The 27,640-nt window shown below is 39.7% G+C and overlaps 1 protein-coding gene across 3 annotated transcripts in view; it reads right to left on the bottom strand.

The window, feature by feature from the left end:
• Nucleotides 1-27,640, bottom strand: part of LOC126354972 (cytochrome P450 4g15-like) — a 332,675-nt gene that overhangs the window by 155,710 nt on the left and 149,325 nt on the right. For all 3 annotated transcript variants that reach the window (XM_050005056.1, XM_050005057.1, XM_050005058.1), the window contains one exon: nucleotides 6,275-6,505. In XM_050005056.1, coding sequence (XP_049861013.1) covers nucleotides 6,275-6,505 — 231 coding nt within the window. The remainder of the gene's footprint in view (nucleotides 1-6,274; nucleotides 6,506-27,640) is intronic.

Genomic DNA, 27,640 nt, shown 5'->3' on the forward strand with positions numbered 1-27,640 from the left:
GTTCTCATAAAATTTTTCCTTCCATCGAACTACAATAAATCAGAACAATTGAATTATATTTTCCCTTATCAATCTGAATAATTTATCTCATTGTACGTTCTTTCATTCTCTTTATCATTTGTGGAGCTAGTAGCCGCATAACTGCTATTCAAAGTAGCTCACCCACTCTTTCATTTTATTTTATTATTCAGTATTAGTCTTCTACACCCCCCTCCCCCTCTACGTGAACCATGGACCTTGCCATTGGTGGGGAGGTTTTCGTGCCTCAGCGATACAGATAGTCATATCGTAGGTGCCACCACAATGGAGGGGTATCTGTTGAGAGGCCAGACAAACGTGTGGTTCCTGAAGAGGGGCAGCAGCCTTTTCAGTAGTTGCAGGGGCAACAGTCTGGATGACTGACTGATCTGGCCTTGCAACACTAACCAAAATGGCCTTGCTGTGCAGGTACTGCGAATGGCTGAAAGCAAGGGGAAGGTACAACCGTAATTTTTCCCGAGGGCATGCAGCTTTACTGTATGATTAAATGATGATGCCGTCCTCTTGGGTAAAATATTCCAGAGGTAAAATAGTCACCCATTCGGATCGCTGGGCAGGGTCTGCTCAAGAGGATGTCGTTATCAGGAGAAAGAAAGCTGGCGTTCTACGATCCGGAGCATGGAATGTCAGATCCCTTAATTGGGCAGATAGGTTAGAAAATTTAAAAAGGGAAATGGATAGGTTAAAGTTAGGTATAGTGGAATTACTGAAGTTCGGTGGCAAGAAGAACAAGACTTTTGGTCAGGTGAATACAGGGTTATAAATACAAAATCAAATAGGGGTAATGCAGGGGTAGGCTTAATAATGAATAAAAACATAGGAGTGAGGGTAAGCTACTAAAAACAGCATAATGAATGCATTATTGTGGCCAAGGCAGACACGAAGCCCACGCCTACTACAGTAGTACAAGTTTATATGCCAACTAGATCTGCAGATGACAAAGAAATTGATGAAATGTATGATGAGATAAAAGAAATTATTCAGGTAGTGAAGGGAGACGAAAATTTAATAGTTATGGGTGACTGGAATTCAGTAGTAGGAAAAGGGAGAGAAGGTAACACAGTCGGTGAATATGGATTGAGGGTAAAAAGTGAAAGAGGAAGCCGCCTGGTAGAATTGTGCGCAGTGCATAACTTATTCATAGCTAACGCTTCGTTCAACAACCATGAAAGAAGGTTGTCTACATTGAAGAAGCCTGTAGATACTAGAAGGTATCAGACAGGTTATATAATGGTAAGACAGAGATTTATTAACCAGGTTTTAGATTGTAAGACATTTCCAGGGGCTGATGTATACACCGACCACAATCTATTGATTATGGACTGTAGATTAAAACTGAAGAAACAGCAACAAGTTGGGAATTTAAGGAGATGGGAATTGGATAAACTGAATAAACCAGAGGTTGTATAGAGTTTCAGGCAGAGCATAAGGGAACGACTAACAGAAATGGGGGAAAGAAATACAGTAGAAGAAGAATGGGTAACTCTGAGAGACGAAGTAGTGAAGGCAGCAGACGATCAAGTAGGTGAAAAGACGAGGGCTAGTAGAAATCTTAGGGTAACAGAAGCAATATTAAATTTAACTGATAAAAAGAGGAAATATAAAAATGCAGTAAATGAAGCAGGCAAAAAATAAACAAAGGTCTCAAAAACGAGGTCCACAGAAAGGGCATAATGGCTAAGCAGGGATGGCTAGAGAACACATGAAAGGATGCAGAGGCTTATCTCACTAGGGGTAAGATAGATACTGCCTACAGGAAAATTAAAGAGACCTTTGGAGAAAAGAGAACCACTTGTACGAATATCAAGACCTCAGATGGAAACCCAGTTTAAAGCAAAGAAGGGAAAGCAGAAATGTGGAACGAGTATATAGAGGATCTATACAAGGGAGATGTACTTGAGGACAATATTATGGAAATGTAAGAGGAAGTAGATGGAGATGAAATGGGAGATATGACATTGTGTGAAGAGTTTAACAGAGCACTGAAAGACCTGTGTCGAAACAACGCCCAAGAAATAGACAACATTCCGTTAGAACAGCCTTGGGAGACTCAGGCCTAACAAAACTCTACCATCTGGTGAGCAAGATGTATGAGACAGGCGAAATACCCTCAGACTTGAAGAAGAATATAATAATTCCAATCCCAAAGGAAACAGGTGTTGACAGGTGTGAAAATTACCCAACTATCAGGTTAATAATCACAGCTGCAAAATACTAAAGCGAGTTTTTTACAGACAAATGGAAAAACTGGTAGAAGCCAACCTCAGGGAAGTTTGGATTCTGTAGAAATATTGGAACACGTGAGGCAATACTTACCCTATGACTTATCTTAGAAGCAGGATTAAGGAAAGGCAAATCTACGTTTCTAGCTTTTGTATACTTAGAGAAAGGTTTTGATAATGTTACTGGCATACTCTCTTTCAAATTCTAAAGGTGGCAGGGGTAAAACACAGGGAGCGAAAGGCTGTTTACAATTTGTTCAGAAATCAGATGGCAGTTATAAGAGTCGAGGGACATGAAAGGGAAGCAGTGGTTGAGAAGGGAGTGAGACAAGGTTGTAGTCTCTCCCCGATGTTATTCAATCTGTATATTGAGCAAGCAGTAAAGGAAACAAAAGAAAAACTCGGAGTAGGTATTAAAATCCATGGAGAAGAAATAAAAACTTTGAGGTTCGCCGATGACATTGTAATTCTGTCAGAGACAGCAAAGGACTTGGAAGAGCAGTTGAACGGAATGGACAGTGTCTTGAAAGGAGGATATAAGATGAACATCAACAAAAGCAAAACGATGGTGATGGAATGTAGTCGAATTAAGTCGGATGATGCTGAGGAAATTAGATTAGGAAATGAGACACTTAAAGTAGTAGATGAGTTTTGCTATTTGGGGAGCAAAATAACTGATGATGGTCGAAGTAGAGAGGATATAAAATGTAGACTGGCAATAACACGTATAGTGTTCCTGAAGAAGAGAAATTTGTTAACATCGAGTATATATTTAAGTGTCATGAAGTCGTTTCTGAAATTATTTGTACGTAGTGTAGCCACGTATGGAAGTGAAACATGGACGATAAACAGCTTGGACAAGAAGAGACTAGAAGCTTTCGAAATGTGCTGCTACAGAAGAATGCTGATGATTAGATGGGTAGATCACGTAACCAATGAGGAAGTATTGAATAGAATTGGGGAGAAGAGGAGTTTGTGGCAGAACTTGACTAGTATTGGAGGGAATTGTGGAAGGTAAAACTCGTAGAGGGAGACTAAGAGATGAATACACTAAGCAGATTCAGAAGGATGTATGTTGCAGTAGATACTGGGAGATGAAGAAGTTGCACAGGATAGAGTAGCATGGAGAGCTGCATCAAACCAGTCTCAGGACTGAAGACCACAACAACAACAACAAGTCTCCTACATTACACGTATCTGATTTTGAGTTTGCTAGCCTCAAATCACCTAACCAGATGGCCATTTCTTCCTGCCAGTCCACTTCATCAATTCCCACAATGTCTAACTTCTGTCTAATAATGTTTCACTTTAAATTCTTTAATTTACCTATCTGATTAAGGGTTTTGGCATTCCACACTCCAGCCAGTAGAATGGCAGATTTGTTTTCTCTAACGATAACATCCTTCAGAGTAACCCCATCCCCACATTCATATGTGTGACTATATTACTTCAAGAACGTTTTACCGAGGAGAAGGCTGTCATTATTAAACTATACAGCCGAGCTACGTGTTCTCAGGAAATATAATGACTGAACTTTCCTCTAATTTTCATATGGTTGTAGTAGTAGTTCCAGTGTATAAAGGCTATGTGGGTTAATGTTACAAGGCCAGATCAGCCAGTCTTCCATATTGTTTTCCCTACAACAATCGAAACCATAAGTTTTTCTTGCCTCTCCACAGATACCTCTCCAATGTACCTACAGTATGGCTGCCTATATTGTGGGTTATCCCCAGACCGCTGTCACAGCAAATCTATAGGTTTTGATGTATATAATACTGATATGACATTAAATGCAAATCAGTATCCTAAACTATTATTGAAGTGACTTTGATAGCAAAAATATTGTGCTCGTTTACGGTTTTCAGACCATTTATCAGTCATGCTTAACTAACTGGAGAATTTAATTTAAATAACTGAACTTATTGTTAGTACTATGGTTTACTTTAAGTTTAAAAAAGATATAATTTTATTCGCAAACCTTCAGGCAAATTGGAAATATCCAATATTTGTAGAAAAACTGAAAACAGTCCTTTCAGTTTAAAAAAAAAGTGTTATAATGGCGATGGTCAGTCTTGTTAACGAACTGGATAATTATGAGACTTATTTATCTTGTTACAATGTATATGAACTCATGAAGATTGTTGTTTGCCTGTTGTAAAGAGCTGAGGAATCAGCAATTAATATATAATATTGATAATATTTGTAATTGGAATAAAATTCACCTTGATCTGGCCTGGGTTCTTAGCTTGGCAGCACTACTGTTTGTGCTATTGGTGCCTGGTGAATTGACAACAGTAGCCATCCAGGCTAGTAGGATTGTGTTGAAATTTGAGTAAACACATAAAGGATGGCATAATGGGCAGGGAAAGGAATCTGTGGAAAACATTAATTACAATGACAGGGAGCATGGTAAGAAATATGTTATATCAGGGAATAATTTTCACGGTAGTAGAGGGAGGTGTAAGGAGCAGAAATTATAAGAGAGAACAGAAATTAGAATTTATACAACGAATAACTAGAGCCATTGTGTGTAAACGCTACTCTGAGATGAAGACGGTGATACTGGAGGAAACTATGGTAGGCCACATCAAAGCAGTTACAGACTGGCAACAAAAAGTGGCAACCCCAATAGCTTTTAAATCTAGAGTAGAGCCTGAATGCTATATCGCAAAATTATAGAAGAGATTGAGGGTGGCAGCCCCAGAGAAGCAAAGCATAGAGAGTTTTGGTCGAAAATAGGTACCAGTTGAGCAGCGCCTCTGTAGGTTGTGAGGTCCTTCAAATTTTCACAAGCTCTTGATGAGGTTTAAGCATTCCAAAAAACTGAAAATTTTGTGTGAATCTTTTACACCACTTAAAAAAGGACCTGTAAAGGATCACTCACGATAATGTAATTTCACAAAACCTGTTACTTTTCTCTACAAGGGACATTTACAGCTCTCCATAAAACGCCTTATCACATGACACGATAAGTGAGGCCACATGAGTGTCGGTATCGCTGTTGCTTGTAGGAACACTCGGAGTGCTGTATAGAACTGAGTGCATTTCATTAACAGGAGGGTCTTCATATTAGGAGATGGGAAACATCGTGCTGTGTCGTTCATGGGACATCACTTGCTGTCTGTTACACAATTTACGGTGTCCCCAGATTCCCTGTATCTAAACTTCCACTGGAAGAAGGGAATAAGTAGCGTTGAAAACAATTTCTGCACATTGTGTCGCAAAGTTATGTGCTTTTCCACACTTTTAAAAACCACCAACGTTGCACTATAAACCAGTCTTTGATATGAGATATAATCAGCGTGTTGTATAGCTGATTTTATTAATCTCTTTGATGCCACATTCGATTCGTCATCACAGTCTGATAATAACGACTTGGAAATGGTATACAATAGTTTATACACACTAGCTATTTGTCAGTCCTAGGAATTCGGTGAATAATATAATGGTAAAATGGGAGAATTAGCATAAGCTACGTTATGTAGGGTGTGTATGTGTAATAAATATTTCATGGCATCGTGACAACAAAAGATTTTTTACCTAGCAACAAGAGTATAAGGACACCATATCTGACATAGTAAGACTGCAATACATCTGATGTATTCGTAGCTATATGATTATTGTTTACTAGTTACATTATGATAGTGGTACCTCTTCGAGATATATATTTTTACAATTGACCCTATTCATAAACCACTTCCAGAGGTTTCATTACCTACAAGCTTCAATTATGGTACTGTTTGGCTTGTTTAATGCATGACGACTTAATTGTGTGTGATGCTGTGATTGTATGCACTCTAATTTGTGTTAATTTGTCCGACCAGAAAATAAATTTCAGATGATGCTAAATGCTACTAAACAATGTATAAAACAGTTTTTGAAATAACCTTGTTTAAAATTTTACATCTGCCCTAATGGACATTTCATATATCATGCTACTGTGAGTAAATCATCTAATATTATTGCACAAAATTATGAACAAATTGCCTGTGACTGCAGAGCGAAATACTCACTTCGTCAATTATCTCCTTTTCAGTCGCCGTTACTCCCAGTTTGTTTTCTGGCAGAAGGCAAGTTAACAGTGATCTTGCACTGATATTTTTGTTAGAAAGATTTCGTCTTACGAGGGAAATTGATTCCTCCGCGAAAGATTTGGTAAAAGCTTGAATTTTTACAAGTTTCCGACCATCTTCAGTCAACCACTTGAAAAAACTGATTGCTGTCCATGGGCGGTATAACATCCTCTGAAAATGAAGACGAGAGTTTTCTAGTGAGAGGCAACTTTGAAACTAATTAATCAACCAGGTTAGAAGTTGTAAAAATACTAAAAACAAACGATTATAATTTCAAGTGATTTTTGTTTTCATAAGCTTGTAATTGAAACAGAAATAAATGACATGTAGAATGAGGTAATATCAGTAGCATAAAATACAAGAAAACGCAAACTAGTAATAGATGAATCACCCAAATGTGTGAGCATTTATGTCTGTGTGAATAAAAAACTCCATTGAAAATTGTGTCCCATTTTGCAACGGAATAAATAAATGGTACAAAAGACATTACAGAAACATATACTTCTAAAATAAAATAAATGATTTAGAAATTATGTTAGTAATAAGTCATTCAATTAATAACTGATTATTTCTTCAGCGTTAGCCTTACTTGTATTACATGTAAGAAAGAAAAAGAATATGAAGTTAAATGATAACAGATATATTTGTTATCTGCTGTGTCTGAAATGTTTTAGAATAAGTAGACGTTTCAGCCACATCAGGTATCTCAAATGGTTGTAGCATCTTTAACACATTTAGTATACCTTTGTAAGTCATAGAATTTTTATGAGTAGAGCGAAATATCTTGTTTTAACATATTTACTTTTGAACTCTTTGGAAATATTATAGAACTGCTTTGTTCCTAAATGGTTAGTCTTCATGAGTCATAAATTTCTAATACTTCAAACATTAGGTATGTTCTTCTGCATAAATAACAAAAACACACTAAACTTAAAATTTTGAAATTTTAATGTTTCATTCATTACAGGAGTATTAATAACTAAATTAATTAAATATTTGTAATGCATTATCTATATGTAATGTAACTTCTACAATATTAAAGTTTCATAGTACATGCAAGTATTTTTATTCCTTGAGGAACATTAACTGAAATATAATGAGTAGGTAGCTACAAATGTAGAGATTGTATTAAAGATTGCAAACTAAAATATTATAAACAAATGTTTATGTAATCATGACTATCATGAGCTAGAATTTGCTTCTCAAAGCTGTCATCATGTCAATAGCTTTTCTTCAGTATCAGCCGATAAATTTCTTAAAAGAAGTAATTTTCTTGTACAGACCATTTGAACGAACTAAGAAGAAAATATGAAACAAGGGAGACTAAATAAAAACTGTACCAAACCAGTGATAGAGAAACCAGTAACATGGTTTTAATGGGAAAAATTAGATGAGTGCAGAGGTGAAGACGCACTCACCCTATGAGATTTGGTTTCAGACTTATTAACTGTTAAACGTTTTGGACATAAACTGATCTACAAAAATTAATAACTTACTAACTCCTTAAGAGATTCAGACAAACGCAGGCTCAGTAACCACTATCGGACTGTTCTGACAAATCTGTTGTGAATATTTTGTATTTCAAATTACGCTGTGGGTGAATATACCGTGCATAAAAAAGTGACAAAACATTCAATAATAGAAGAAGCGGCATCATTAGTAAACAGAGCTAAGTAAAGATGTATGACTGTAATTAGTTTAATTGTTCAATATTTACTGGTGATATAACGAAGCAAAATAGCTTGTATACGAGCAAAAATATTTTCTGTGGGAACCCCATTAAGCTATACGAAAACTAAGAGCAGCATTGAAAGCCTAATGAAATTTGTGCCCAGATTCATATAACATTAAATTTATAGTTTGTATATGTTTCCCAAAGTCGGAGATACTTGAGATGAGTCATGTTTAATGCGAGGTATAAGAATCAGAATCCAGTTTCACGTGACACATTGGGATTTCGGAGCCTGGTTGTAGCAGAGTTAGCATACAGACAGGTCGGGGTCGTATGTGCGGTTGAAAGTTTTCTCATATGTGTAACTGAAAAATTTTCGAGGTATTCGGTCGGGAATGGTAAAAGATTCACGCAAAATGAACGCAAAAATAATTTTAGATTTTGCGTACTTAGAAGAAATTCAAGTCGCGTGAACGGATGGTTGGGGCTTTTAACATTTCGCGAGCGTCGATCGCAAAGAATTTGAAACATTGAAACTTCCTGGCAGATTATAACTGTGTGCCGGACCGAGACTCGAACTCGGGACCTTTGCCTATAGCGGGTAAGTGCTCTACCGTCTGAGCTACCCAAGCACGACTCACGCCCCGTCCTCACGGCTTTACTTCTACCAGTATCTTGTTTCCTTCCTACGCAGGAGAGCTTCTGTAAAGTTTGGAAGGTAGGAGACAAGATACTAGTAGAAGTAAAGCTGTGAGGACGGGGCGTGAGTCGTGCTTGGATAGCTCAGCCGGTAGAGCACTTGCCCGCGAAAGGCAAAGGTCCCGAGCTCGAGTCTCGGTCGGGCACACAGTTTTAATCTGCCAGGAAGTTTCATATTAGCGCACACTCCGCTGCAGGGTGAAAATCTCATTGTGGAATTTAAAACATTGTTCAACGTTTGGATTCTGATTTGTAGACTTTGTCTAAACATCTACGAACTGTTCTGCAGTTACCTCTGATGGCGATCTGCAGTTAAAAATATCGTTAGTTCGCGATTTGCAGAACTCCAACTTAGAAGTGTGTTGAAGCACTTTGAATAATTTTCTTGCCCCTTCAAGTCGTTAAGCGAACGCTTGATGCTGGTTGACCTACTTAGTTTCTCGCACTGACAAATATTATTTTGATAATAAACTGTTGTGAAGAGTGTGAAAGGATATTTCGTTTGTTTTTTCTGGAATAAATTCAGTCTGTGAAAAGTGAGAAGTGAACATTATTTTATCTCCTGCCTACAATTTCAATAAACTAGTGTGACTGCTTTCATTTAGGGCTAAATGCGATAGATGTCTTGGTTGGCGTCTGGACAGTGAACCGAATAATGTGAAATTCAGCCGCGCACTGGGAAACCCTATGATAAGTGCTTTTCTAGCTTTGTTTAATTTTTTATTCCTGATAACGCATGCGGGCGGTCACGGGTCGAACTTTAATGTAAGCAACAGTTAGTAACCTCACCCTTACTCAGTTTTTTCATCAAGCAAGAAGAACAGAGCATTCTAAAGGCAAAGATGCCCCCCCCCCTCCCCCAGTATTGTTCCTTCTAACGTCCCAGCACCTATGTTTGGTTCAAGGACAGCAGAAAGCTGTAAGTTGAATCCATATGCTGCACTGCTGTAAAACTTTCCTAATTCAAATGGAGCAAAGCTGTGTCGTGCGCTGCATTGTACTTTATGTACAAAGAATTGAAACCCACAAATTTTGTATTCGCGTGTCGTTTTCTTGTGTAGTTGTTCTGAAACGATTGCAATCAATTGGATGACACTTATACAGCATTTATGTTCCTAACCAGCTATCCAACTGGGGAAAGAGGAGCTACAGTGGAACATGAAATGCGGGACACACTTCCTTTAGCCGGCCGCGGTGGTCTCGCGGTTCTAGGAGCTCAGTCCGGAACCGCGGGACTGCTACGGTCGTAGGTTCGAATCCTGCCCCTGGCATGGATGTGTGTGATGTCCTTAGGTTAGTTACGTTTAAGTAGTTCTAAGTTCTAGGGGACTGATGACCACAGATGTTAAGTCCCATAGCGCTCAGAGCCATTTGAACCATTTTTGAACACACTTCCTTTCTAGCGAATTTCCACATCATTGAGAGGTGAATGCTGGGTAAAAGGCACAATAAAAAAAACTGACGTACATTGGATTTCATTCCACTACCTTTCGGTTCCTAGTTAGACGCTTTATCGCTTTTTTAAATTATTTAAACAAGACCATCAGCGCGACGATATAGGGGATGGAGTGGCAAGTCGCAACAATAAATATTTTTCAATTTTTACTATTTATTTACTTTAAACTAGTTACATTTGAGAACGTTGTTGAGAAACTACGTACTATTACACCTAGAAATCACAAGCAAAATGCACGATTCGACCGTTAGAATGGCTAAAATAAAATGTAGAAGAGAGGTTGACATGTGTTTCAATTTACTCCGCCAGTGGGTCACATTGCAATATACCAAAATTTCACTGACAATAGCTTACTCAGTTTGAAATGTCTGACATATCAGAAGTGTCTTCATTGTGTCCACACTCTGCACACACGTAGAATGGATCATTATTCGCCCATGACCAGTGCGATTATAATTGCATTTAGTTCACTGTATCCATTCCTCTCCTTTTCTATAAACATTCCCGCAGATCAAACAATAAGTTCCTCTTCGTCTTGTTCTTCGGAAGATGCTGCTAGATGTTGCTCCCTTCTTTCCTTTTTTTCTTTCCATGCTTCTGTACCTTCTCATCATTTGTTTCCTCTCCTTTTTAGAGCCTATCTTTCAGGTGTGTCTGTTAAGATAGCGCACTTCCTCTTCTTTCTTCCATGGTTTCTATCTTTCCTTGGTCAGCATGAGGGAAAGGTCGAATGTACGTAGGGGGAAAAAAGTGTCTCCACTGAAGTTCCTACAACAGCATTAACGCATTCGCCACGTTCTCGGAGTTAGCCACAAGATCGGAAAGTTTCTCTTCTGGAATAGGCATATTGGTCACAAAAGATGCAGAAAAATCACTTTCTTGGAATTTTTCGGGGTCGAACTGAAATATGCCTATTGCTGAGGATCCTGAAGTGATGTTTGCTGTGTGAAAGTAATGAGAAGTCCTTTGTTTACAATCGAAGATAAATCATGAATTATCACTGTCTTTCCTGGATTAGCTTTCAAACGGACACCGATTCTCCTGCTGCACATCTTCTTGAGAGGGCTGTGAACGCTTCTATCTAGGGGGTGCAATCTGTGAGAACAGTGGAGTAGAAATGATAACTGAGATAGAACGAATGGCTGTCCAGAGGTAGTAGGACAGGGTCTTCTTTTGTTGGTCTGGTTTGGCTAATAAAATAATCCAGAAATGTTGAAAAAGATTGTTCCACCACCCATTCAGAACATGTGGCAGCACTGATGCATCTTGTAGGCCCGTCACGGATAAAATGATCTTTAAATTTCTTCTTCGGAAAAATTGTCATAGGTGGAAATAAGGTCTCTTTAATACATTTAGCGGCTTCCACCACTACCATTTCTCTCCATTCAGCAGAGTTCCCAATTCCAGCTTGATTCACACCTTTCTGCAAAACTATTCTGTCTGGTCTTAACACTGTAGTTACACCTGTTTCATCCACATTCCATATGCTTGAAGGCTTAAGAGGATGACGAGAATTCCTACCCTTTTGGAAAAAGCTAACCAACACTTTCCTTATTAAATTGTGTCATTCGTACCATGCTTGTGCTTTAGGGTTGCCCGATGAAGCGATCATTGTTTCTCTCCAAAAACCCTGAAAGCCAGTCAGCTCCAGATGTTTCCTTGCATGCACAAGAAGATGGCATTTTCAGGTTAAAGTATTTTCTAGAAAGGTACCCCGTTTTTCGTACTTCCACTTTGGTCAACCAGAATGTAATTTGTCTGAATCTCGTGATATAATCCATGAATATGTCAGAAAATTTTTTTCATGTGTTTAGAGTACACACAAGTAACTGTTTCACCTGCTTCCCTTTTCTTTTTGATGAATAAAGAGAAGGTCAGTAACAAATATTACATTCTTTTGCAATTTTTCTAATAGAATAGTTGCCATTTCCTCTATTCTCCGGAACCAAAGTGGCTGCTCTCTGCATCACAACTAACTGTGTCACTCCTATTTCTGTTTTGCGTGTGTAAACAAGCATTTTGTTTATCCGAAAGTAAAAAATTTAAACTGAGTAAACGTAAAACACAAGAAGAAGGAAAATAAAAGCATTATGTTATCCAACACGCTCAAAAAGTCAAGCTAACCAAGAACGTGGTACATTGAAACACTGTGATGCAACATACCACACTTCGCACCACCACGTGAAACACAACTAAACTTACCAACAATTACTTTGTACTAAAATCAGTTATTGCCAACGGCCTTGCCGCAGTGGCAACACCGGTTCCCGTCAGATCACCGAAGTTAAACGCTGTTGGGCTGGGCTAGCACTTGGATGGGTGACCATCCAGTCTGCCAAACGATGTTGCCAAGCGGGGTGCACTCAGCCCTTGTGGAGCAAAGTGAGGAGCTACTTGATTGAGAAGTAGCGGCTCCGGTCTCGCAAACTGTCACACAGCCGGGAGAGCGGTGTGCTGACCACATGCCCCTCGAAATTCGCATCCAGTGACGTCTGTGGGCTGAGGATGACACGGCGGCCAGTCGATACCTTTGGGCCTTCATGGCCCGTGCGCGAGGAGTTTAGGTTTAGTTTTTAGAAAATCAGGTTATTACTTTGTTAAACCACAAAACTGAACAATTTATCATGTCTGATATTTAATCTATGTCATCGAACGTGTTAACATACACAGGGTGAGTCACTAACTATTGCCACCTAGAATAACTCCGAAAGCATGATAGTAACTGAAAAGTTTGTGGGACAAATGTTGCATGGGACAACGGGGGCCATAATATGACGCTGGTTTTTTGTTGCTATGTGGGGTCGGTTCAGAGATATGAAGGTCAACTTTATTTATTTACATGGGATGCTATAGTTTGGTACTTATTTTCTGATAGTGGCTATCGAGACGGGTAACAGTAACGTCTTCGAAGGTCAGCGAAGGTTCAAAAGACGGCATGAACGTCCATTTACAGAAGGTGTTCGAAGTGATGACTATTGGTATCAGTGCAGTGCTGCAATCTTCTTATCATATACTGAGTGGTATTCCTTATCAGATCGGCGCTTATCGAAGCACATGTTCTGACAGTTCTCCCGCATGTCTTCAGGCGTAGTTGTCTTTATAAACAATGTCTTTTACGAATCCCTACATGTAAAAATCCAGAGGCGTCAAGTCCGGCGAAGGAGCCGGCCATGACACATCTCCTCCGCGTCCAATACAACGATTTGGGAATTGCGTCTGCAATTCATTGGTAGCCATTCATGGACTTCATGTCCCCAACAACGATGGAATTTCTATGGATGAGATAGCGCTGTCACTGGACCACAGTTGTTCTCGATTGTTTTGAAGAACGTTGTGGACAATTCTAGCGAATTATTTGGACACCAAGGTCGCCTGACATGAAATCCATAGAACATTTATGGGACGTAATCGAGAGATTACGTCCAAGATCTGCAACACTGTCGCATTTATGAACGGCTACCGTATAGAGAAAGCATGGCTCAATATTTCTGCAAAGGTCTTCCAAAGACTTGTTGAGTTCATGCCACGTCGAGGAGCTTCATTACGCAGTGGCAAAAGGAGGTATCTGGCGACTTTCGTCACCTCGGTGTATTACAGGAGGTTTCGGAGACAAATGATGCTCCCAGACTGCAGGATACAGATCGTGTGTCGACAGGATTTGGGACAAAACCTGTAAGGTGTCAGGCAAATCCAACACCTTCCATGAAAACCCTGACATGATAAGCAAATCCAGTAGTATGTCACATATCTCCGAATAAATCGTGACATTAAATTAACCAAAGTAATGCGAGTAACGAGTAAGCAAATGGAATACCACAGACTAACACAAGAATGCCTAAATGCATGTCATACCTTCCCACTGTGAGACAGACGCAGTTCCGAGGGGAGAAACGAGAACAGAAGCCGAGAGCAGAACCGTGTTAAGTTGGAAGGCCCTACGATAAGGGACGGACTGGACACCCACGTCGCCAGCTAACCGCTAGGACCACCCTAGCCGCAAGTTTTAGCGTGAGACTTTTTTGCGTCTTTGTTACGTTGCAAACTTTAAATACATTGCCCCACCGCGAAAAGTATAACGTTTCTCATTGGATTGACAGAATTTTTGTAGGCGGAGCTTAAGGTTAACATTGAGATCCTGACTGGTCAGATGAAAACACAGCCAGATAGCTTTTTTAAACCAACTTTGGTAAATTGTAGTAAGGAGAAGTTAGGGAAGAGTTGCTTCCGAGACGACGCGGTGAGAGGAGCTGTGCTGTCCGCCGCCCCCTGACGAACACCGACAAGGTAATGAACGCACGCGATGCCGCATAACAGCGCATAAAGCTTCACTCAGAACTGCAGAAGTCTCATCTGTTACACCCCCTTTTTGCGTAATACTAGTGTCGATCGTCAGTTAAAGCTCATGGTGTTTACATTTGCCACTTGAAGTAAAAATCTGAAACGCGATGATTTTTCTGTTATATAGTTATTGAGAAGCCACATCAGCTACTGTAATTTACGACAAGTTAGATAAGTAATTAAAGGTAATAGGGGGTCACTGTAGACCATTTTGATAGTTTTCTCTTTTATGAAACTTAATTTAAACCTAGATTATAGATGTGATAAGGCAAGGGTCATCCTTCGATCCATTGTAGAACTTGGAAACCCATTCAGGGAATATTCGTTCACATTTTTGTTGAACGCAGTTAGTTTTTACCATTCTGTATAAAAACATTTCCTTTTATCAATACTGCAATTTATAAACAATGTTTTGTGAGTAGAATAAAATTTCCAATGGTAAACTTAACTGCTTTTTCGACGTTATTTTACCAGCTAACTAAAACTAGGAAAGCCTTGAACCCCTTCCACTAAATTTAGTTAGTATTAAGAGTCTTTTACAGGGAGTGCAGTGGAGCTGACGCTGAAATCATTAAGTATTTGGTTATATCATCGCTAATCTCCCTGAACTCTTCTAAACTCTACATGTCATGTGTGGTCTGGCGTCTCCTTACCAGCAGCAGGTCCCAGGTTCAAACTAGTCAATTCCCTAAAAAACACGCTCAGAGCGCTGTTGCGCGAAAGTGGTAGGGAGACACGATATAGAACAAACAGACACCACGCAGAATGTTAGGAACCTTTTCTTTCCCTGAAATCTATAGGAAGGTGCTGATTGCGGCAAAAAGTCTTTTAATGAAAAAATAATATATAATTCAGAGAAGAAAAGCAAAGCAGTCTGGGATATTAAATAACATACTGCTAAGAGAGGGGGATAAGTAATAAATGATGCACAACACTTAGAAAACTATGTGAACGAGCATTTTTCAAGTATCACAGAGAAGGTGCAGCGCAAATTCCCCAAAACAAATATAACACCTGTAAAATACTAAATACAATGATGTTACTTACAATCACAGAGAATGAAGTCAATAAATCTGTTCAAAAACTAAAAAATAAAAGTCAGTAGGCTTAGATGAAGTACCAATGTGTGAAACAATGCATAGGGATTATACAAGGCCCCTTAACAAATATAATAAATGAATCCTTCACATGAGGGACATTTCCAGAGCAGTTAAAACAGGCAAGAGTTGTACTTTTGCTTAAGAAAGGTAATGCAGAAGACAGAAAATTACTGGCCCATTTCCCAGCTGTCACCATTCTCAAAAATAATTGAAGCAATTATGAAAGACAGATTAATGAATTACCTGAATAAATACGATCTTTTAAGCGAATCACAGTTTCGTTTCCGAAGCGGCAAAAATACGGTGTCAGCCGTAGTAGAATTCAAAGAAGTTGTACTTGATGCTTTTGATAAAGATGAGTGTGTTATAATATTAAAGGTCGGGATTGATCTGTGAAGTCTAGAAAATCTTATTTGGGAGGAATTGAGATTTCGGGCATTTCTTTATATAGTTTTGCGTGACTAAGTACCGACGCTACGCAAAACTTCATTTCGTTACGTGCGATTTTCCACATGTCATGTTTTATTTTCCGATAATAAATAATATTTTTTCTGATTGCCGTTAAAAATAATGACGATAAATGTTTGAGGTCATTTGGAATTATATCTTAATAGCTATGTAGATGGCATGACGTCATTCTTTTAGTCTTAGGAAAAAAAGAGTGTTAATTGTGCGTTTCTGAACGGTTACTGTCGCGAGCAGTGACTACGATTCGAGAAATAATTGATTTGACGAAGTTCAATTTCACACAATTGTGTGGGGCGAATTATATTACCTTGGAACTGATTGCAGATGTATGCAGGTCAATTTCGTGAGGCTAGTAAGCGCCGCGAGTGTGTCGCAGATTCAAGACTGCTTTCGCGCCGCCGATGGTTTGCTATAAACTTGCGAGAATACAATTTTCGCGAATTCTTAATTATAGCGAAAGGGTAGAATATTTGATGGTTATCGCACTGTTGATGGGCCATTGCGGAGGACGTAAGTTTGGATAGAAAGATCAGTTTCAAAATCCAATATAAATCCTGTTGATCGAAGTAGCCTAGCAACGCAAAAGCTCATACGCGGTTATCAGCAGAAACAGCGTATTATTTTCCATGCACACGTTTACACTCTAAATAGAGGTGTGGATGATTTGTGGGTGCGAAATAAACTTTTGAAAACATTTGAGTGAATAAAAGGAAAGATATAAAGAAGTTTATTCGTATATTTCGTTATTTTACGGGCAGTGATATTTTCTTATGGTGGTGTAGAGCCCTACATACTATTAATATTGTGACAGGCTGGTCGTAACTGCTCTCGTTACAAGTCGAGTTTTGGGCCTGATTAAGAGTAGATGGTTCTTAGAGTCTCAAAGATTAAGTGAAGAATAAAATCACACTTAGATAGTGCTGCATCGAAGCTCACTATCTTTACATTATAGTTTGCTAGCTATTCTGGAATCAGGTGGTATCGTGGGCGTGCAATTGTGTGTTGTCAACAACAAGTAAGTAAACACAAACATAAACATTTCTCATGCTTCGATATCGACGAGGGAAAGAAGCGACGACAACGACGACATACCCGTATACATATACAAATGGTATACGTGGCGCCTTACAATGCAACACAACGACGTCACGGTATAGTGTCACAGGCACATTTTTGGATCTTTCTAAGGCCTCTGATACAGTCGAACACAAGATTCTATTAAATAAATTAGAAGCATTAGGAATAAGAGGGGTAGCTAATGACTGGTTTCGATCGTACCTAGCAGATAGGGTACAAAGAGTAGAGAAAACACAAACTTAAAATAGATCTAAACATTTAGTAAAAGATTCATCAGAACGAAAATTCATTAATTAGGGGTTCCACAAGGTAGCATATTAGGACCAATACTATTCCTGATATACATCAATGACTTTCCCAGTAGTGTTACTCATGGTGAGAAAATCTTCTTCGCTGATGACAGCAATATTATAGCCACTGAGAAAACAAGAGAACTGCCGAGAAAGCAAATGAAGCTCTCAAAGAAGGTTACGGTTGGTCAATGAGCAATAAAGTGACTATGAACGTAAGGAAAACTAATGCCATTAATTTCAGTTTGAAGAGAAAAATGTCAATGTTGAATTCAATGTAGATGGCACCCCTATATACTGTGTAACAAATGCAAAATTTCTAGGAATGAATATTGATTCTCAGTTGAAGTGGTATGAACACACAAAGGTATTTGCAAACAGAATGTCTTCAGCATGTTATGCCCTTAGAATCCTATCATCAGTTTGTAACATGCAGTGTCTTTTAGTTATACGCTATTCATACATACACTCAGTTCTTATCTATGTCATTCTTTTATGGGGAACAAATGCACAAAATATGAACGCAATTTTCAAACTCCAGAAAAGAGCCATACAAATAACAAGCAAAAATGGTAATCGAGCTCACTGCAAAGATCTGTTCAAAATACAGGGAATTTTAACTGCTCCATGTGAATATATTTACCAGTAAACTGTACACATAAAAAATAACATTCTTAATTACTGTACAAACAGCTCTGTCCATGACCATGGAACAAGAGCTAGACTCAACTTATATTTACCAAGAAAAAATAAACACAAAACTGAAAACAGCATTTTCTACCAAGGAATAAAACTGTACTATAAATTACCAATAGAGATTAAAGAAGTTGCAAAAAAAACACTTATTAAAAAAGCAGCTAAAAAGTACCTGTTCTGCAATACATTTTATACATTGTAGGATAAGTTATATAAAAAAGAGTAGGGCTTTTAAAAAAATACTAGGCAAATAAATAACAATTATGGAACATCCAACATTCCACGTAACACCTTCACACTATTTTTTCCCTTCTTTTTTCCTTTTCTAGAAATACTTACCCCCAAGCTAAGCATAGTACAATACTTCCTCTTTCTGAGCTCAACATCTCACTCATTATAGAGGGATACTGACTCAGTTTTTCAGGATAGCAAAGGGGAAGTTGCTCTATAGAAAATGGCTCAGAGATCACCAGTGTGTATGTGTTGTATGTGTAGTGAGTGAAGTGTTATGAAATGATGTGTGTATAGTGTGCGCAGTGACTGATAGTGAGATATTATATTATTTAATAAGTTATTTGTAAAAAAAAGTATTGTATACTAGGAGTAAGTCTAATGATTGTCTCTAACTAGAAGTCTGTAAATGTGTGTGTATACGAATTAGCTTATTTTAAATTGGTCTAAACTTGTAAATACTTTGACATGTCCTATATCCTTGCAGAAAGAGATCTACAGATGAATAAAGCTACTACTACTACTACATATCCCCACCAGCGGCCGATATCTGCTGCAACGGAGAGGCGCCAGAGGTCACGGTTGACGATCGCCACCATTGGCGTGAGTGGCACGTTGCAAGGGCCGAGCAGTTTGCAGCAACAGGCAGAGGCAGGCTGCCATGATTCACTGTCTGGTCAGCAGCACAAGGTCGACAATATAAAGTCAGTTTACAGTAAAAATATTTCTGTTACTGATAAATCAGATATATGTACAGTATTTAACAATCATTTTCCGAACATTGCTGGTGAGTTAAATAAAAATTTAGTTTCTACAGGAAATCATATAACTTTCTTGGCAAATGCCTTTCCGAGATTGACGTCTGAAATACTCCTCTGGGATACAGACAGGAGGGATATTGAGTCAATAATTAAATCACTGAAGACTAAGGACTCATGGTTATGATGGAGCGTCTAGCAGAATGTTAAAGTACTGTGCTGCACATGTTAGCCCTGTATTTAGCCATATTTGTAATTTTTCCTTTAAGAATGGTCAGTTTACTGAGCGAGTAAAGTACTCAGTAGTAAAGCCACTTTATAAAAAGGAAGAAAGGGATAATGTAGATAATTTTAGACCTATTTCAATGCCATCCGTTTTTGCAAAAGTTATTGAAAAGGCTGTATATGTAAGGACAATCGATCATTTTATATCACACGATTTGCTATCAAATATACAGTTCGGCTTTAGAAGTCGCTTCACAACTGAAAACGCTGTATTCTCTTTTCTCTGTGAGGTACTGGATGGGCTAAACAAAAAGTTTCGAACGCTTGGCGTATTTTTTGATTTAACAAAGGCATTTGACTGTGTTGATCTCACAATACTACTCCAAAAGTTGGACCATTACAGAATAAGGGGAGTAGCTCACAATTGGTTCACCTCTTACTTTAGCAACAGTCAGCAAAAGTCATTATTCACAATGTTGATAACGGCTGTGATGTGGGATCTGAGTGGGGTACCTTCAAGTGGGTGGTGCCCCAGGGATCAGTGTTGGGGCCGCTCTTGTTTCTTATTTATATAAATGTTATGTCCTCTAGTATTATGGGTAACTCTAAAATATTTCTGTTTGCTGATGACACTAGCTTGGTAGTAAAGGATGTTGTGTGTAACATTGGCTCGGTTTCAAATAGTGCAGTACATGACCTAAGTTCATGGCGTGTAGAAAATAAACTGACGCTAAATCAAGGGAAGATTCCGTTTTTACAGTTTATAACACACAATTCAACAAAACCTGACGTTTTAATTTCACAGAACAGGCATATGATTAATGAAACCAAACAGTTGAAATTTCTAGGTGTTCAGATAGATAGCAAGCTGTAGTGGAAAGCCCACGTTCATGATCTTGTTCAAAGACTTAACACTGCCATTTTTACTATTCGAACGGTATCAGAAGTGAGTGATCGTTCGACACGAAAATTAGTCTACTTTGCTTATTTCCATTCGCTTATGTCGTATGGTATTATATTTCGGGGTAACCTTCCCATTCTAAAATGATATTTTTCGTTCAGAAAAGGGCGGTTCGGGCAGTAAATGGTGTGAGTTCACGAACCCCTTGTCGACCTCTGTTCACTAGTCTGGGTATTTTGACATTGGCCTCTCAATATGTATATTCCTTATTGTCGTTTCTTGTTACCAATATTAGTCAATTCCCAAGAATGAGCAGCTTTCACTCGGTTAATACTCGGCGGAAATCAAACCTGCATTTGGATCGGACTTCTTTAACTCTTGTGCAAAAAGATGTGCAGTATACTGCTGCTTCCATTTTCAATAAGCTGCTACTCGAATTCAAAAGTCTTAGCAGTAATCCACGCGCTTTCAAATCGAAACTGAAGAGTTTCTCCATGGGTCACTCCTTCTATTCTGTAGAGGAGTTCCTTGAAAAATTGAGCTGATTCTTATTGTGTTGCTGATAGCGTTTTCTTAAACATATGGATTGATTATTTTCAGATTCATGAACATTTATTTTTATCTGTTATTAGTTTTATGTTGCAATTTCATGTTCTGACACGTTCCATGACCTTAGAGATTTTCTCCTCAATTTGGTCCTACGGAACTTGCCGTGTAAATAAATTAATAAATACAGTCCGTTGCGTGGGCCACTGTCGATCGTGCCGTTCTGCTTACTGGGTTTCGTACTTTCGCTGTACCTATGTTTCTGGATCTCATTATTGGCTTTCATTCAGTGATGTACCCTCGATAAATTGCTTTTGGTCGCTGTTATTCATTCGTATTGTGAGCAGACCGAAAAGTGGCGATACATTCAAACCCACTACCAGTGTTATAGATCTCAAGTTTCTAGGACTTCGGCAGCAACAGCTGTCACTGCAACAGTAGCAGTACGATGGACAACAGCAACAGTAACGTGAACAGCGTGCTGCTGTCCTGCATTTCATGTCTCAGCAGCAACAACAGCGCCAGTAGGTGGTCACGAGCACGGCCCACTGCCTTTCGCTGCCTTCGACGAGTTTTTCGAGAGCTGGGAAGTCTAACTGCATCGGTTTTAACTGTACTATTTTGCTTAGAGCATTTACAGTGACATGACAAGAGTCCTGGAATACGTCCTAATACCTATGCCTGGTGTAGTGCCGCAGCTCGCCGTTGCATAGACTCAACAAACAGGAACACCGAGCCATGAAATGTTTATAGACGTCCGCAATTGCGAAAGTATTGCCGGTGCTGTATTTAGTGCACGTTGAACTGACCTTTTGATTATGTCCTCTAAACGTTCAATGGGACTAATGTCGGGTGATCTAGATGGCCAAATAATTCGCTCGAGTTGTCCACAATGTACTTCAAACCAGTCGCGAACACTTGTGACCCGATGACATGACGCAGTCTCATCCACAAAAATTAGTTGTTGCTTGGAAACATGAATCCCACAAATGCAATGTTACTTACAATCCGTGTTGTTTGCAAAATATTTATTGATATCCTCTAGAACCATCTTCAGATCTGCAAATTTTTGCAAACTCCACAAATGACTGCAAACTCTCTCCAGTCAAATATCGGTTCAGTTGGACTAGAGGACCCAGTACATTCCATCTAAACATAACCCACACCATTGTGAAGCCACTACCAGCTTGCACGGTCCCCGTTGACAATTTCTAGGTCTATGTCTTCGTGTGGGCTCCCCCCACCCTCCACCCCTCCCCCCCTCCTCACTCGAACCCTACAATCAGCTCTTATCTACTGAAATCGGGACTCATCTCACCAGGCCATGATTTTCAAGTAGTCTAGTTTTCAAGCGATATCGTCACAAGCCCTGGAGAGGCGCTGCAGGCGATGTCGTGGCTGCTGCCATGGCCCATTAGTGCCAAATTTCGCCGCATTATCCATCCTAACGGATACTTTCGTGGAACATTGACTTCTGCGGTTATTTCAAGCAGTGTTACTTATCTGTTAGAACTAACAACTCTATGGAAACGCCGCTGCTCTCGGTCGTTATGTGAAGGCCGTCGGCCCCTGTGTTGTCTGTGGTGAGAGCTAATGCCTGAAATATAATACTCTCGGCACACTCTTCACACTGTAGATCTCGGTATATTGAATTCCCTAAGGATTTCTGAATTGGAATGATCCATGCGTCTAGCTCTAACTACCATTCAGAGTTCAAAAGTCTGTTAATCCCCGTCGTGCGACCATAATCACGTCGAACTCCTTTTCACGGTTATACCTAAGTACAAATGACACCTCCGCCGAGGCACTGGTGGCCCATTGATCGTGACCGGGCCAAATATCTCACGAAATAAGCGTCAAACGAAAAAACTATAAAGAACGAAACCTATCTAGCTTGAAGGGGGAAACCAGATGGCACTATGGTTGGCCCGCTATATGACGGTGCCATAGGTCAAACGGACATGAACTGCGTTTGCTTAAATAGGAACCCCCATTTTTATCACATTTTCGTGTAGTACGTAAAGAAATATGAATGTTTTCGTTGGACCACTTTTTTCGCTTTGTGATAGATGGCAGTGTAATAGTCACAAACGTATGGCTCACAATTTTAGATGAACAGTTGGTAACAGGTAGGTTCTTTAAATTAAAATACAGAACGCAGGTAGGTTTGAACATTTTATTTCGGTTGTTCCAATGTGATACATGTACCTTTGTGAACTTATCATTTCTGAGAACACATGCTGTTACAGCGTGATTACCTGTAAATGCCACATTAAAGCAATAAATGCTCAAAATGATGTCCGTCCACCTGAACGCATTTGGCAATACGTGTAACGACACTCCTCTCAACAGTGAGTAGTTCGCCTTCCGTAATGTTCGCACATGCATTCACAATGCGCTGATGTATGGTGTCAGGCGTAGTCGGTGGATCACGATAGCAAATATCCTTCAACTTTCCCCACAAAAAGAAATCCAGGGACGGATCCGGTGAACGTGCGGGGCATGGTATGGTGCTTCGACGACCAATCCACCTGTCATGAAATATGCTATTCAATACCGCTTCAACTGCACGCGAGCTATGTGCCGGACATCCATCACGTTAGAAGTACATCGCCATTCTGTCATGCAGTGAAACATCTTGTTAGTAACATCGGTAGAGCATTACGTAGGAAATGAGCACATAGCACTATTTAGATTGCAATCGATAAAATGGGGGCCAATTATCCTTCCTCCCATAATGCAACACCATACATTAACACGCCAACGTCGCTGACGTTCCACTTGTCACAGCCATCGTGGATTTTCCGTTGCCCAATAGTACATATTATGCCGGTTTACGTTAATGCTGTTGGTGAATGACGATTCGTCGCTAAATAGAACGTTTGCAAGAAATCTGTCATCGTCCCGTAATTTCTCTTGTGTCCAGTATCAGAACTGCACACGACGTTCAAAGAGGTTACCATGCAATTCCTGGTGCATAGAAATACGGCACAGGTGCAATCGATGTTGATGTAGCATTCTCAACACTGACGTTTTTTAGATTCCCGATCCTCGTTGCAATTTGTCTGTTATTGATGTGCGTATTAGCCGCGACAGCAGCTAAAACACTTACTTGGGCATCATCATTTGTTGCAGGTCGTGGTTGACGTTTCACATGTGGCTGAACACTACCTGTTTCCTTGAATAACGTAACTATCCGGCGAACGGTCCGGACACTTGAATGATGTCGTCCAGGATACCGAGCAGCATACATAGCACACGCTCGTTGGGCATTTTGATCACAATACCCATACATCAACACGATATCCATCTTTTCCGCAATTGGTAAACGGTCCATTTTAACACGGGTAATGTATCACGAAGCAAATACCGTCCGCACTGGCGGAATGTTGCGTGATACCACGTACTTATACGTGTGTGACTGTTACAGCGCCATCTATCATAAAGCGAAAAAAGTGGTCCAACTGAAACATTCATATTTCTTTACGTACTACACGAATATGTAATAAAAATGGGGGTTCCTATTAAAAAAAAAACGGAGTTGATATCCGTTTGACCTATGGCAGCGCCATCTAGCAGGCCAACCAGAGCGCCATCCCTCTTCAAGCTAGACGAGTTTCGTTCTTTGTAGTTTTTTCGTTTGATGCTTATTTCGTGAGATATTTGGCTGGGTCACTATCAATGGGCCACCGTGTATACCTTGTGTAAAAATTACTAGCGCCACCTGTATATGTGGATGTAACTATCCCATGACTTTTATCACCTCAGTGCATGGCAGCCATTTAAATGCGTTGCTATTGTCTTCTAGTAGTAGTTTACATGATGTGATGCACGATGTGATGCGGGAGGTGATCCTGCACCTTGCCTCCGACAGGACGGTCACACCAAAAGCTTTACCCACGACCGGTCGTACTCTTTCTAAAGTGCTTAAAATGGTTAAATCTTACGACGCTGCTTCTGAGACTCAGTATTCTTTAACAAACTGAAGTATCAAAAGTATTTTGTCGTCATTGCGAGCAGCAGTCACCTTGTAATTCGGACTCACGTTCTTCTTCATCCGACTATAAGTCCAACCCAAGCTAACGGCGTCCAGGTTGTTGGTGACTCGTGAGAAGCTTAAGTACGTCGATCATTCTGCTCCTCCTACTCCTACTAACGTTAACTGGGAGCAGCGGAAACGGCCATGCTCTTGGACGTTGCGACGTTCTTTACCCAAATCGCAGAAACTCCATACCTGGCCAGAAGGTGGCAGCCAGGACTCCCCTACGTCAGCTGGCCCTTCCTTCAGTGCTAATAATAATAATAACAATAACAATAATAATGGTGTGTGACGAGGGCCTCCCGTCGGGTAGACCGGTCGACTGGTGCAAGTCTTTCGATTTGACGCCACTTCGGCGACTTGCGCGTCGATGGGGATGAAATGATGATGATTAGGACAACACAACACCCAGTCCTTGAGCGGAGCCAGCCGGGAATCGAACCCGCGCTCTTAGGATTGACAGCCTGTTGCGCTAACCACGCAGCTACCGGGGGCGGACTCCTTCAGTGCTAAAGGCGCAGCGCTGCATCCTGTCTTGCTGCCACAAGGTCATTCGGCTTCTCGGAGACATGTTGCTGGCAGCCCACAAACCTTGAACGTATAACTACCTTAGTCTAAGTTGTGTGCTCCCCTACCTCTGCTGCCATTGCAGTTTTAGACACTTTAACACGTTGGTTGAAAAGTAGTGGATCAAGTCAATTTGGTGTCTGCAGCAGTGTCTTTTCCTGACCCTGATGCTCGGTGCAGTTCATATAAGGAAATATTTGAACTGGTGACAGTGCCACTAAAGCAAAGATATTAAACACGGTTTTCCGAAACTCCTTCACCAAAGAAGAAGTAAATATTCCTGAATTCCAATCAAGAACAACTGCCAAGATGAGAAACATAGAAGCTGATATCCTCGGTGTAGCAAATCAGCTTAAATCACTTAATACAGGCAAGACCTCCGGTCCAGATTGTATAACCGTCAGGTTCCTTTCAGAGTATGCCGATAGAATAGCTCCATATTTAGCATTTATATACAACCACTCGCTCACAGAAAGATGAACACCTAAAAACTGGAAAATTACTGAAGTCACACCAATACCCAGAAGGGGAAATAGGAGTAATCCGCTGAATTACAGGCCCATATCCCTAAGTCGATTTGCAGTAGGGTTTTAGAACATAAACTGTGTTCGAACATTATGAATTACCTCGAAGAAAACGATTTATTGACACATAGCACAGATTCAGAAAATATCGTTCTTGTGAAACACAAGTAGCTCTTTATACTCATTAAGTAATAAGTGGTATCGACAGGGGATGTCAAATTGATTCCATATTTTTGGATTTCCAGAAAGCTTTCGACACCGTTCCTCACTAGCATTTTCTAAGATATCTGTGTGCCTGTGGAATATAGCTTCAGTTGTGCGACTGTATTCGTAATTTCCTGTCAGAAAGGTCACAGTTCGTAGTAATGGCTGGAAAGTCGTCGAGTAAAACAGAAATAGTATCCGGTGAGCCGTAGTAAAGTTAGCTTTCAAAAGCGCACCGCAGCGCGTAGCGTGAAGCAGTCGCCCTCCGTTTTCTGGCGGTGGCGCTGTTGTCGCAATTGAAGGCTTCGGTGTCTCCCTCTAGCGGGAAAGGGAAAAGTGGGCAGTTCACGTGGGTTTAAGAAGTGGCTGTACGGGCTCTCGTGGAGAGCTGGCAGTCGGGGCATCAAGAAGCGACTTCTCTGCCAGTGATAGAGTAGGGTGTCCATTTCATTTTCATTGAGAAAGGGGACATTTAAAATAAATTAGAGAGAAACCTGGGACAAAGAAGAAGAAAAAAAAACGGGACATAAATATTGTATTACCTAAATTTAATAGACATAGAGGTTTACCTTTACAACGTGCACTCAGATGATCCCAAATAACTTTTTACAATTATTCTGCCACGCTATCACCGTACTTTTCACTTTTATGTACTTTATCAAGAAGTGCATTTTCGTTTGAAATTGTGTAATAAAAGTCAGTACACGATACACCATTAAAGCGTGTTTTGACAATGAGCAAGGCCCTCACTGTTTCAACTTTCATTCTGTTTTTTCATCTGACCACAAAGAGTTCACTAACGAAAACACACGTTCCACAGCAGCATTTGACCCAGGAATTGCCAGACAAAACTCCACCAAATGAATCATGTTTTTCATGTAAATGTTTTTACTTTTGAAATAAGCTAATATTTTACACCACAATGCACTAACACTTTCTTTGTCTCCTTCTTCACTTTTTATGAAGTTCTGTCGACATGAAAATTCATCGAACAGTTCGTCTTCATCAACAGGAAAATTTGGTACAATACTTTTAACAAAAACACAACAGTCCTGAATATCCTTCCACTGTAGCTACTCCTTTTCAGTATTAACCTAGTCAAATGCTTTAAAAGGTGTGAGAAATGGTAAACACCATTCCTTAATATACTCAATGCAAGTCATAGAAGATGTTAGCATAAATATGAAATTGTTCTACAATAATTTCACCCTCTTCTTCCAGCTTTCTTAGAGTCTCATGTACAATGGATGTGAGAAGTCTTTCAGATTTTCTACATTGTAATTTGCCCAATAATTTGTTTCTTTCTTGATAAACTTCCACTGTTGTGATTTCTTGTTTCTCAATACATTTAATTGTTGTGGAGAAAGGTTTTAGCTGACTAACAAGAAAATGTATAAGAACAATAGACACAAGGTTATCAAAGAATTGTTTAAGGATAACAGGACACTTATCAAGGGAAATGAAATATGATTTCAAAGCGGGAAATATCTCTACAGTTCCTTCCAATGCTGATAG

Source organism: Schistocerca gregaria, chromosome 3 (genome assembly GCF_023897955.1).
Source record: "Schistocerca gregaria isolate iqSchGreg1 chromosome 3, iqSchGreg1.2, whole genome shotgun sequence".
NCBI classification, from domain to species: domain Eukaryota; kingdom Metazoa; phylum Arthropoda; class Insecta; order Orthoptera; family Acrididae; genus Schistocerca; species Schistocerca gregaria.